Source organism: Psammomys obesus, unplaced genomic scaffold, assembly GCF_907164565.1.
Source record: "Psammomys obesus unplaced genomic scaffold, mPsaObe1.curated_primary_1811, whole genome shotgun sequence".
NCBI lineage: Eukaryota > Metazoa > Chordata > Mammalia > Rodentia > Muridae > Psammomys > Psammomys obesus.
Genome location: NW_026596430.1, coordinates 5,388,166 through 5,401,315, shown reverse-complemented (window position 1 = coordinate 5,401,315; position 13,150 = coordinate 5,388,166). Strand labels below are relative to the sequence as shown.

Genomic DNA, 13,150 nt, shown 5'->3' with positions numbered 1-13,150 from the left:
GGGCGGAAGGCAGATCTGAAAATGAGTGGAGGACACAGTGAACATCTCTTTACCCAAGAGTTTGTTTGTTTGTCATTTTTCATTCATAATATTACATCCCTACTGCACTTTCCTTTTCCTCCTCTCCTCTCAGTTCCCACTTCTCTTCCCAACTCCTCTCTCCCCAAGATCCACTCTTCCTCCATTTTTCTTCTGCAACCATCAGGCCTTCTAGGGATATCAACCAAACATGGCATAGCAAGTTACAATAAGATTAGATACTTCATATCCCCTGATATCAAGGCTGGATTAAGCAACCCAATAAGAGGAAAAGGGTTGCAAAAGCAGGCAGCAGAATCAGAGACAGCCCCCGTTCCCACAAGGAGTCCCACGAGGAAACCAGTCTACACAACCATATATAGCATATGTGCAGAGGAGTTAGATAAGACCTATATAGCCTCCCTAATCATCAGTTCAGTCTCTGTGAGCCCCTGTGAGCCCAGGTTGGTTGATTCTGTGGATTTTCTTGTGGTGTCTTTGATTTCTCTGTCTCTTACAATTCTTCCTACTCTTCTTCTGAAGCATTCCCTCTGCTCAGCCTAGTGTTTGGCTCTGGGTCTCTACATCTGCTCCTATCCAGTTACTGGATAAATCCTCTCTGATGACAGTTATTGTAGGCTCTGGTCTACGTATAGAAGAATATCATTAGGAATCATTTCATTAACTTTTTTTTCAGTCATGTTCAGTTCTATCCTAGGTCTCTGGGGCTCTTCAGCTGCTGGTTTCTGGCCCTCCAGGTAGGGTCAGGTGTGGGCTTCCTCTCATGGCATAGCCCTAGATTGGACAGTCCTACAAGTTCTCACCTTTACCATAACACATCTTGCAGGCAGAACATATTGAAGGTTTTTGGGGCTGGGTTGATGTTCTAGTCCCTGCACCTGAAGGTTGGTTGGTTACAGAAAATGGCCAGTTCAGGCTCTGTTTCCCCCAGTACTAGAAGTCTTCACTAGTATCACCCTCATAGATTACTGGTTTCTACTTAACCCCCCAAAGGCCCCCAGTTTCAGTCATCTCTCTCAGTACTCCACCACGACCTGATCCCTCCTATTCCTGTCCCTTCTGCCCCGACTCCACCCATGAAATCTATTCAGTTTCCCCTTCCTAGGGAGATACATGCATTCCCCACTTTGAGCCCTTTTTGTTATTTCTCAGGGTCTGTGGATTGTAGCATGATTATCCGTTACAGCTAATATCTACTTATAAATGAGTACATTTGCGTCTTTTTGGATCTGGGATATCTTACTCAGAATGTTATTTTTGTTTGTTTTTGTTTCTGGTTATTTATTTTTGTTCGTCTATTTGCCTGCAAATTTCATGTCAGGTTTGTTTGTTTGTTTGTATTGTTTTATTGTTTGCTTTCAGGTGACTAGTACTCCATTGTGTAAATGTACCACATTTTCTTTATCCATTCTTTGGTTGAGAGACATCTAGGTTGTTTCCAGTTTCTGGCTATTATGAGTAAAGCTTCTATGAACGTAGTTGAGCAAGTGTCCTTGTGGTAGGATGAAGTGTCCTTTAGATATGTGCCCAGGAGTGGTGTAGCTGAATCTTGTGGTACATTGATTCCTAATTTTCTGAGAAATCACCACAAAGATTTCCAAAGTGGCTGTAAAGATTTATACTCCCACCAGCAATGAGGAGTGTTCACCTTACTCCACATCCTCTCCAGCATGAACTGTCACTTGTGTTTTTGATCTTAGCTATTCTGATAGATGTAAGGAATCTCAACATTGTTTTGGTTTGCATTTCCCTCATGGCTAAGGATGTTGATCATTTCTGTAGATGTTTCTTGGTCATTTGAGATTCATCTGTTGCGAATTCTCCGGTTATTTGCTTGCCTAATGTCTAGTTTCTTGAGTTCTTTATATAGTTTGGATATTAGCCTTCTAACTGATATGGAGTTGGTGAAGCTCTTTTCCCATTTTGTAGGCTGCCATTTTGTCTTATTGATCTTACAGAAGCTTTTCAGTTTCATGAGGTCCAATTTATTAATTGTTGATCTTAGTGCCTGTGCTATTGGTGTTCTATTCATGAAGTTATCTCCTGTGCCAATGCATTCAAGGCTTTTCTCCACTTTCTCTTCTCTCAGGTGTTGTATGTCTGGTTTTATGTTGAGGTCTTTGATATGTTTAGACTTGAGTTTTGTGCAGGGTGATAAATATGGATCTATTATCATTCTTCTACATGACAACATTCAGTTAGACCAGCACCATTTGTTGAAGATGTTTTCTCTTTTTTATTGTATAATATTGGCTTCCTTTGTCAGAAATCAGGAGTCCATAGGTATGGCTTTACCCCTGGGTTTTCAATTTGATTCCATTGATCATGTTGTCTTTTTATGCCAATACCATGTGGATTTTCTTATTGTAGCTCTGTTGTACAGCTTGAAATAAAAGATGGTGATATTTTCAGAAGGTCTATTATTGTAAGGATTGTTTCAGCTACCCTGGCTTTTTTGTTTTTTGATTTTTTTCCTATATGAAGTTGAGGTCTGTAAAGAATTGTGAATTTTTGTTTGCTTGTTTGAGATAGTTTTTCTTTTCTTTTTCTTTTTTTCTTTTTTTTTTTTTTTTTTGAGACAGCCCTGGCTGACCTGGAACTCTTTATATAGAACAGGCTGATATTGTAGATATAAACATGTTTTTGTTTTGGTCCCAGGTGTGATATATGGGACTGATTCAGATGGTCCATATCAACAGACTATTTGCCTCATGCTGGCTCTGAGAGGAGCTCTTTGCCAGCTGCAGATAGTTTGAATCTGAGGACTCTGGAGAGAGAATAAATGCCAGAGCCCAGAGTGGAGGCAGAAAGACCAAGGCTGTTTCTGCTTCTCCCTTGCTGTTCTTAGTTGCTATTGTGAAACAAGAAGTTGGAGATCTACTGAACTGAGGATTGAACTGGCTCCAAGAAACCCAACGACCCTGAGCAGCAAGAACCAGCTAAGAAAGAACTGTGCCCCCTAACTGTGCTCCCACTAACCCTTTCTTTCTCCTACCTGGAGTTGGGGTAATGGAACGGGTTGGAGTAGAGTAGGGAGAAAAAAGATATAAGAAACAGAAATAAAAGAGTGTTTAAAAAAATATGTCTTCAGGCTGTCCTCTAACTCAGAGATCCACCTGCCTCCCTCTGACTTTGTATTAGAAATTTTGATGGGGACTGCATTGTATCTCTAGATTGCTTTTGGTAAAATTGCCGTTTTTACTATGTTAATCCTACTGATGCATGAGCATGCATTTACATCTTTTGATATCTTCAGTTTCTTTCTCCGGAGATTTGAAGTTCTTGTCATACAGGTCTTTCACTTGCTTGGTTAGAATTGCACCAATAATATTTAATAGTATTTGTGGCTATTGTGAAGGTTGTTTCCCAGATTTTTTTCTCAGCCCTTGTCATTTGGATATAAGAGGGATGATGATTCTTTTTAGTTAATCTTGTATCCAGCCATTTTGTCAAAGGTGTTTATCAGCTTCTACCCCAAGTTTTGATTTAAAGATCTAATCTTTATGCAGGGTGTGGTTCCTATCTTTAATCCCACCACAGGGGAGGCAGAGGAGGGTGGATCTCTGTGAGTTGGAGGCCAGCCAGGATAACATAGTGAGATCCTGTCAATAATAAGGATGATAATAAATAATCATCCAGTCTTTATTCTGAACTTACAGCTTTTTGTCTCTAGCATTTCACTGTTCTCATCAGTGCTTTAAACCAACATTTGATTGTCCTACAGTGTCTGCAGAAGGCCAGTTTAGCAGAGCTCAATTGGTTTTCCATATAGGTTCTCCCAAGGCAGTTACAGTGTTGGCAGGGCTGTGTTCCTTTTCTGAGGTTTTGGTAGGGAATGCTCATTCAGGCTGTAGCAGAATCTTCTCTTTGCTGCTTTGGGAGCTAGCTCCATGTTTCACTGTTGACTGTCAGCTAGGGTTGTGCACATGAGTGCCTCCTACAATCTCTGGTGTCTCCTGTCTCAGACCTACAACAGTGCAACACAGCTGGTTATTCTTGGAGCCTCTGAATTCTGTTTTTGCCCTCAATTGGAAAAGAGCTTTGTTTTTAAGGGCTTATGCAATTACAGTCAGTCCTGCATACCCACAGGTTCTGAATCTGTGGATTCAACCAACCATATTGGAATTACTCAGGAAACAAGTTGTGTCTGTCTGCGTACATGTTTTTTTTTTCCTTGACATCATTTCTTAAGCAATACAGTAAACAATAATTTACAGAGTATTTATAGTACATAAAGGATTGTAAGTGGTCTAGAGATGATTTAAATTTCAAGAAGACATACATAAGCTGCATGGTAAAGAATACCTTTCTAAAACCACATTTTACTTGTACCCTTTTCTGCATGTATTTGAATATATATCTATTTATAGCTGTCTGTCTTGTGGGTGCTTGTCAAAGGACAATTTGCATGAGTCAGTTCTCTCCCACTATGGGGATTCCAGATCTAGAACTCTGTCATTAGGCTTGGTGGCATGGGCCTTTACCTGCTGAAGCTATCTGGCTAGCTCTACACTTTTTTGAAAGGACCTGACTAGGCTTTGGCTTCCTTGCCATCCCTTCACAGAAACAACTGTTTATTGTACCGTTTGAACACTAGTTGATTAGTATCCTTAATTACAAAGTTTCTTCTGTTCTTCATGTGGTAATAGATTATGATTCCTGATGTTTTTATCTAACTAAATAAAAAACTACTAAAACTACTTCCTAGGAGTTTAATGGGTGAACATTCATATTGATCAGGCACACCCAATTTTACTTTTTTTTTTTTTTTAAGTGCCATATTAAAGGGAATTTTAAAAAGAAATCTGGTTATCAGTGTTGGGGGGTAAGGGAGTAATAGGGAAAAAGTGTAAACTACCACTAAGTGGGTGAGTGATCCAGCTTAAAGTGTAAGAATTGATGTTGCCGATAAGAATTGATTTTGGACAGGAAGAAGAGAAGGGATTTGTCTGAAATCTTCAGACAAAATAAGAGAGAGGATTGTGGGACGAGGTCAGTGAACGTAAGTACAGTTGAAAGCAGGTGATGTGGTTTTATGTTAGACTCCTTCCCCCCCTCTATGATACTGGTCATCTCCCTTTCCCATGGCATTCTATGGTAGGAAGACTGGAGTCTAGGAGACTCAGGTATCTTGTAAGTTAATGTTGAGACCACACTGTGCATTTTTCCAGTTTTTGTTTTTTTTTTTTTTTTTTTTTTTTCTGATGGCTTGGTTGGGGGAAAGTAACTAAATAGATACAAACAAAATACCAGACAGTTAGAAACCCAGTAATGCTGGCAACATGGATTTAGCAAATGGCTCAGTCAGATCATCCTGGACAGAACTCTATCTGCTCAAGGACACAGTTTCCAAACATTTAAATTGTTCTTAATTAGGATTACCAGGGACATGGAAAATACCTACTATGAATGACAGCAAAAGTAAAAAAAAAAAACAAAAATCTATATATATCTTGAAGGAATCAGCCTATTTACATAAGAGTATTTTGAGAAAAAACAGACATTTTGATTAGATTAAGAGACTTGCAGTATTGTGAAATAGGAACAAGCTAGCATTTTTAAAAGGCACATTTAGAATGCAAAAAGTTATATAAAAGAAACAAAAGCTGAGCAAAATTATTATAGAACTATTAAGAATCAGTAGGAGGTAAAGTTAAAGTGGTTTTCCAGAAGATAGAGCTTAGGATGTGGACAATAGAGCAGGAAAGGTAGGGTGATTAAAAGATTAGCGCAGGTTCTCACATCCCTTAAAAAGCGTTGCGCAGGGTGGTGGCAGCATGGAGGGAAACACTTCTTAGAAAAAGAAAGTACTTGTCTTCAGGTTGGAAGTCCCTCTGCCAAATGGAACCACCTGGATGAAGGTAGACCATTACCAAAGTCTTGTGGTATGTTTGTAGATGACCCCAAAGAAACAGTCACAGTACAAAGATCAGGGACAAAGAAAGATTTCATCTTTCTCCTAGCCTAGACTTCTATTCACAGGTAGCTCTGTACCCTATCTAAAAACCTCATAATTTCTCACAACACTAAGCAGAGGCACGCTTTCCTGTGGGCGTTTCCCAAAGAGAACTGTGTACCTCTCTGTCTAGTATCATGGAAAATGCTGCTCTGAGGATAGGAACAGAACATCTGGTGCATAAGAACTTACTGAGGGCAGATTTTGACAGCCGAAGAAAAGCAATCTCAGTTGGTGTGGCTCATTCTGCTGGCTTATGTGGTCATCATAATACCAACTCTGAAAATGACCACATCCAGCTCTACAACTTCACTGTAATTAGAATGGAGAGATGGAATAGGACAAGCTTGAGAGTGTGGTTTAGGAAAAATGGGGCTGGTAAGGAATAGAGTTAAATTGCCATCTTCCTAAGTAGGGGCTGAACAGGTAGTACCGAAAAGTGAAAACTAGGGAATAGTAATGTAAGCAATAGATGTAGAGTCATTCCAAGAGAGGCACGGATGTAAACTGTAAGAGTCAGTGTCTTAGTTAGGGCTTCTATTGCTGAACCAAACACCTTGACCACAAAGCAAGTTGGGAAAGGGAGCGTTTATTTGGCTTAACACTTACCCAGCCCTGTTCATTATTTGGAATTCAGGACAGGAACTTAAGCAGGGCAGGAACCTGGAGGCAGGAGCTGATGTAGAGGCCATGGTGGGGACAGGGTTGCTGTTTATTGGCTTGCTTCCCATGGCTTCCTCAGTCTGCTTTCATATAGAACCCATGGTTACCAACCCACTCTGGCACATCAAATCATAGCAGGACTAAGCACATCCTTTCCCACTGAGGCCAGACAAGGCAGCCCAGCTGGGGGAAAGGGAAACAATCAGACAGCCCCTGCTCCAATTGGTAAGGAACATGCTGCACATCTGCTCCGTATGTGTAGGGAGCCTAGGTCCAGCCCATGCATGCCCTTTGATTAGTGGTTCAGTCTCTGTGAGCCCTCATGGACCCAGGTTAGTTTACTCTGTAGGTCTTCTTGTGATGTCCTTGACCCTCTGGCTCCCTCAATCCTTCCCCCCACCAAGACTCACCAAGCTCCACCTGTTGTTTGGCTGTGGATCTCTGCATCATTTCCATCAGCTGATGGATAAAGCCTCTCAGAAGATGGTTATGCTAGGCTCCCATCTGCAAGCATAGCAGAGTATCATTAATAGTGTCAGCAGTTGGCTCTATCTTGTGGTGGGTCTCAAGTTGGGCCAGTCATTGTTTGGCCATTTCCTCAATTTCTGATCCACAATGGGCTGGGCCCTCCCCCATCAATAACTAATTAAGAAAATGTCATACATCTGGGCCTTATGGTGACATTTCTCAATTAAGGTTCCATCCTTTCAGATAACTCTAGTTTGTGTGTCAACTTGATATAAGACTAGCCAGCACAGTCAGCTAGAAGGTAATGCCCCCTAACATGGAAAAGGCTTGTCATTTTTTTCTCAGCATGATGGTAGATTCTTGTGTTTTGTGATAGTTGTTTCTTATATTGTATTGCAGGTAAAGTTAAACATTCAAAATAACAGGGAATAAGGAATGCATAGCATGTGGTAAGGAGCAGGAGTTCAATAAATTGTATATGTAAGTGTGCACACTACATTCATTTATTTATTAATCCCTTCATTCATTCATCAGAGCAGTTCTGGGGATTGAGGCCAGGGCTTTATGTATGATAGGCAAGTACTGCCCTATTCGTCTAGTCCATGAAACATAGTCTTCACAATGGGTCATAGTCAAAGAGTTGCTAAGTTTGTTTTCTTGTCTGTGACCAAAATACCTGAGAAAAGCAATGTAATTAACTTTGTCGGTTAATTTTGACCTACAGTTCAGAGAGGCCCAGTTAACAGCAAGGAAGCGTGGTGATTTTGGCAGTAGGAACGTGTGCAAACAAGGAAGTGAATGGGTTTATAACCCTAATCCCTAATGACCTCTTACCAGCTAGGCCCACCTCCTAAAAGGACCCAGAGCCTTTCAAATGATGCCATTCTCTGGGAAATAGGTATTTAAAACATAAGCTTGCAGGAGACATTCCAGGTTCAAATCATACCAGATGAAAAGCCGTGGTCTACTGGTCTCCCACTGTCAGTTCACTTTCATTTCTTTGAATTGGAAATTTTCTGTAGTTGAATAGGTGCTAATTTATTGAAGAAAACTCTCAAGGCGCAGTTTTTGAGAATGATACTCCAACTAAGGTACATTCATGGATATAACCTGGAACCCCTGCACAGATGTAGCCAATGCAGCTCAGTATCCAAGTGGGTTCCCTAGTAAGGGGAAGAGAGACTGTCTCTGACATGAACTCAATGGCTGGCTCTTTGACCCCCCCCCCCCCCCCCGAGGGAGGAGCAGCCTTGCCAGGCCACAAAGGAGAATATTGCAACTAGTCCTGATGAGACCTGATAGGCTAGGGTCATATGGAAGGGGAGGAGGACCTTTCCTATCAGTGGACTTGGAGAGGGGCAGGGAGGAGATGAGGGAGGGAGGGTGGGATTGGGAGGGAATGAGGAAGGGGGCTACAGCTGGGATACAAAGCAAATAAAATGTAATTAATGTAAAAACATAAAAATTTAATAAAAAAAAAAAAAGAAAACTCAGTGGGGTTACAGCTTTAATGAGATAGATTAGGAAGCCCTGGTAAATGTGGGCTCAATACTCCATTCCCCTACAGTGGCCTTTATCAGTGTCTGTAATGCCAAGATGGTAAAGGCAAGTGTGGTGGAAACCTTTTTGGAAAATCACTCCAGACCCACACTATGCAGCTCCCTTTGATGCCTGCAAATTGTTCTGTAATCACAAACCATGATATTCACGTTTCATATTTAATGTGTATTCATTTTCTTCTGCTGGCTTATTTTCTTGAGGCAAATTCTGAGTCATGAGTTAAAGGCTATGACCAGATTTAATGTCTGTAACTGTTGGCTTTCCAAACGGTAATGACATAGTCACCTCCTGCCTGCAAGGTATGGATATGCTTACCACAGTAGTGGTGGAATTCTCTTAAATTTGAAAGCATGAATTAGTACCCAGGGATAACGTGTGGATTTTTTTAGTGATGACTGTTTTTACATTTGTGAATTCTGCTGCCCTTCCATTTCTGGATACTATGTATGGCCATTGTTTCTTCTAAGCCTGAGCCTTTTGTTTTATTGGTTATGAGTCACTGTTACATTTATGTTCCATCAGGACTACACCTTCAGAAAGATTTCATAATTCATGTTTCTTTTATTATTTTAACCTTAACTTGTAATCATGTGGGAATTTGGTGGTGAGTTTATACTTACTTTCTTTTTTTCCTGTTGCCTTGAAAGGGAAGATGATTAAGAAGGAGATGGGCCTGAACACCTGTTCTCTAGAGTGTTTTTACACTTGCATGTGTGGTGTGTCCCTTAAATGTTTAGATTGATGTTTACCTATTTAATTCTCAGATTACCAATCAGCTTTCTCAACAATATAAAATAGGTTTTAGGTTCTTTTCTGCTAGGTCTGTTGGTGTTTTGGAAGTTTATTGAGTTTTAGGAAGCCAGATTGGTGTCTGTCCGTCCCTCTGTCCCTCTGTCCCTGTCTCTGTCTCCCACTGTGTGTGTGTTTAGGTAAAGAGTACTGGTATCAGCATTTGGTACTTGGCTAAGTTGCCTTCACCAATGTGTCTAAGTTTTGCCAGTGAGGTGAGATCCCAGGGACCCTGGATACTCTGGAATCATTTGGGATCAGGTCTAGTTTCTGGTGTCATCATGGTTATGAATGTGGGAAGAGCCCGGGGAAGTGGCTCATGAGTGCTCAGTCCTTTTTCTGCCCCTGAGGTTCTAAGGCCCTTGGTTTTCTTCTCCACTGATGGAAGACCATTGTGCCCTGTTTCAGAGGACAATTTTAGGCTGACCTGCAAAATTGGTGTTCCTGTTGTTCTACACTAAAAGCTTCAGGCTAGCAAGAGAGAAAAGTAGGCCCTTAAAGGGCCCAAGGCCACTATCATTTCCATTCCTAAGACTTATGGCAGAGGGCTGGGGAGTAGGGTGGAGAAAGGCTGAGTTTTTCATTCTCCTTGAAACAGTTTTCCTTGAGTTGGGGATGGGGAAATAAGTGCCATCAGGAGGACACCCAGGGCCCAAATTGTCATTTGTTCAAAGGAAATGACATGATGCTTATGCACGTTCTTGGTTTGTAAGTTGCAGGTAGGATATGCTGTGTGAGTGTGGTATCCTATGCCCTGGATGATTAGGGAGTGTGTGGCCACCATTGGGTGGACCTGCTGCTAGTGTGATGCCAAGTGTTGGGAAGTAGCTACATGTTGTGATTTTTAATTTAGGTCTTGGCTGTTGCAGTTGTTTAACGAGGGCTTGGACTACAGCATCTGGTCTGTGCAGTGCAGACAGAGTTGTGTCCTGTTTGGTTGTGGGGCCTGTGGGGCCTGTGGGGCAAAGGAGGGTAAGCTAGATGGGAGGGAAGATGGCACCCTGAACAGGGAGAATCTTCTCTCTAGAGTGTTAAGTTTTCCTGTGGTGTGCTCTTGTGTGTGTGTGTGTGTTCTGCACATTGAACTGTGAACTAGAGCTAAAGGAGAATTGTAGGGCGATGTGTCTCCACGGGTAATAATGAAGGCCCGGAGCTGGGCACAGGGTGAATCAGCATGACCATGCAAAGCAGACATGTGTGTGCTGGTGAGAACAAAGAAGATGAGCCCTAGAGTTCTTAACCTCACTGGGTAAGGTTATGGCCATGGAGTGCATTCTAGGAGTTCTAAATATCTGGGTGCTTGTGTGGCCTGCTTCCCCAGCTTCTCCATGAACTCCAAGGAAGAAGGGGTACATTTGGTGCTCTGAGGACAAGGTGGTCTTGTCTGTAAGGACAGGGTTTCTACCACTTGTGACATTTTGCTGTCTTACCAGCACATTTCAGTAGATAAATTGGTTTGGTTTAGTGGGCCCGGGTTTAATTTTAACTCCAACACAGGACAATCCAGCTAGCTCTAATTATCTCTTCTTCCCCACAAATGTCCTCAAATGAAACAAACAGCTATTGTGTTTTTGTAATGTCATTCCTGGTTAGGTGTCTGCAGGGCACATAACACCCTAGCCAGGGTGCTGCACCCAGACAGCAGAGCCACTCTGTCTTCCCAGAGACAATAGTCTCTCAGTGTGTAGTAGCTATTCCACCAGGCATGGATCTTGCCTCATGGGCTAGTCACCCAAGAAACTTGTTAACAGGTAGTGGGGTGATGGTGAATAGATGTGGGGCTGCATGGTGGCTGAGAGTTCACTCCTGCTGTCTTGCCCATCTCTCCTGGGAGTGGTAGCAACTAGGGTGAGTGAGTAAGTGGTGAGGTTTAGATCATATACATGGATTACATACATTGGAGTGTGGCTGAGTACATGCAGGGCCCATTTCTAGAGGAATGTGGGTTCATGCTCCTTCTTTGTGCATTTTTTCTCAGAACATTACAAGCCTGCAGCTACATTCATAGTCACCCCTAAAACTGATTTTGCAAATAGCCCCTCCTCAAGAAAACTGCAGAAATTGGTTAATTCAGGTATCTGGGATTGTCTCCTCACTGCTAGGTGGCTTTGTTTGTACTTGGGTCCTGGTCCTATATCTGGTCTCTCCTTCCCTTGAAAGTGTGTTTGTCTGCATGTCCATGTGGAGGGGTGGTTTGGGGAGATGGTAGGACCCCCGTCCTGTACACAGGACTGGGATGATAGCCTTAGATCCTGCCTCCTTCTTTCAGCTTGAGTAATCTACCCTGTCCCACCATTCATCCATGCTTTATTCCTGAGGCTCATGACAAAGGAAAGTGGGTCTGGCTCTGTGAACATTTTAGTGACAGACAGATAAGAAACAACACAACATTAATTCTGCAGCTCCAAGGCTGTTCCCATAGGAATAGTATAGTCCAGATTTACTGTATTTGGCCAGGATAGGGGTAGGAGGTAGAAAGGAGGATGGAGTGAGGATAAATGCTGATAGCTGCTGTGAGCCTCAGGGGTCTCAGTACCTCAGGGGTCAAGCCCTGGAGCTTGTCTCAGACAATAGGGCAAACAATACAGGGCCCTAACTGGGTCATTGTGTTGTCCCCATGGTGTATCCTGCACAAGCCTGCTGATCTTTCAGGTTTCTTCCCACCATGGCTTCCTGTGATCAAGTCTTCATCTCCTCCTTTGGCTATGGTGGGTAAAAGAATGTGGACAGTAGAATCCACTCTTCATGGTCCAAATTCTGGGTTCTGTCCTTTCTTTTTTTATGTATGTATTTTTAGAGGTAAGGTCTCATTGGAACTCATGACAGCACTCCTACCGCAGTTTCCCAGAAGCTGGGATTATAGGCCTGAGCTACTGTGTTCAGCCTTTCTGTCATATCCTTTGTCCTTAGGAAAGTCACTTAACCTTTCTGCACTCAAGTGTTTTTGGTGTGGAATGGAATAATCAATGCAGCCAAGAAGGTTCCGAGTAGAGTTTCTGGTACTTTGAAGACACTTAAAAATTGTCATTTTCCCTTTCTAATCCACCTCTCCCTCTCTCTGGAAGCTGACTTAACTTGCTTGTTGTCTAGCCTCTAGTTGGCACTGGTAGTAGACCTGTGTTTGGACCAACAAATAGACATACGGGACAGATTTCTGGAAGTTGAACAAGAGCTTTGGCCTTTCTGTGCTTGGGGAGCAGGCTTGAAGCTGACTGTGCCTTATCAGTCACTGTCCCTGCAGGTCCTGCTTCTCAGAAGATGCACTATTATAGATACTCGAACGCCGAGGTCAGCTGCTGGTACAAGTACCTGCTCTTCAGCTACAACATCGTCTTTTGGGTAAGTCCAGGGGTGTGGCCATGGTCCCTTGTGTGATCGGAACCTTCATCACCAAGTCATGATTCTTTGCATTGTCCTGATGACAAGAGTCCAGTGAGGCCCTGGAAAGAGGTGGTGGTTGGGCTCCATGATGCCTTACCCTCATAGAACCAGCCAATAGTATTGTCATGGGTGGACCCATGTGATTGAAAGTCAGATTAAGGGCTCCAACCCAGTCTGGATGATTCAGGAAGCCTTTGGACACTGTCTCAGTGTGACAGTCTTCCTATCCTAGCAATGCCAAAGTAAAACATGAGCATCCAGGTGCTTTGTGGGCCAGGCTCTCTTCTGTATACT

At 42.5% G+C, this 13,150-nt stretch overlaps 1 protein-coding gene across 3 annotated transcripts in view; it reads left to right on the top strand.

The window, feature by feature from the left end:
* The window catches only part of Tspan14 (tetraspanin 14), a 61,476-nt gene that overhangs the window by 19,286 nt on the left and 29,040 nt on the right, over positions 1-13,150 (top strand). For all 3 annotated transcript variants that reach the window (XM_055597845.1, XM_055597846.1, XM_055597847.1), the window contains one exon: positions 12,717-12,814. In XM_055597845.1, coding sequence (XP_055453820.1) covers positions 12,734-12,814 — 81 coding nt within the window. In that variant the 5' untranslated portion in view covers positions 12,717-12,733. The remainder of the gene's footprint in view (positions 1-12,716; positions 12,815-13,150) is intronic.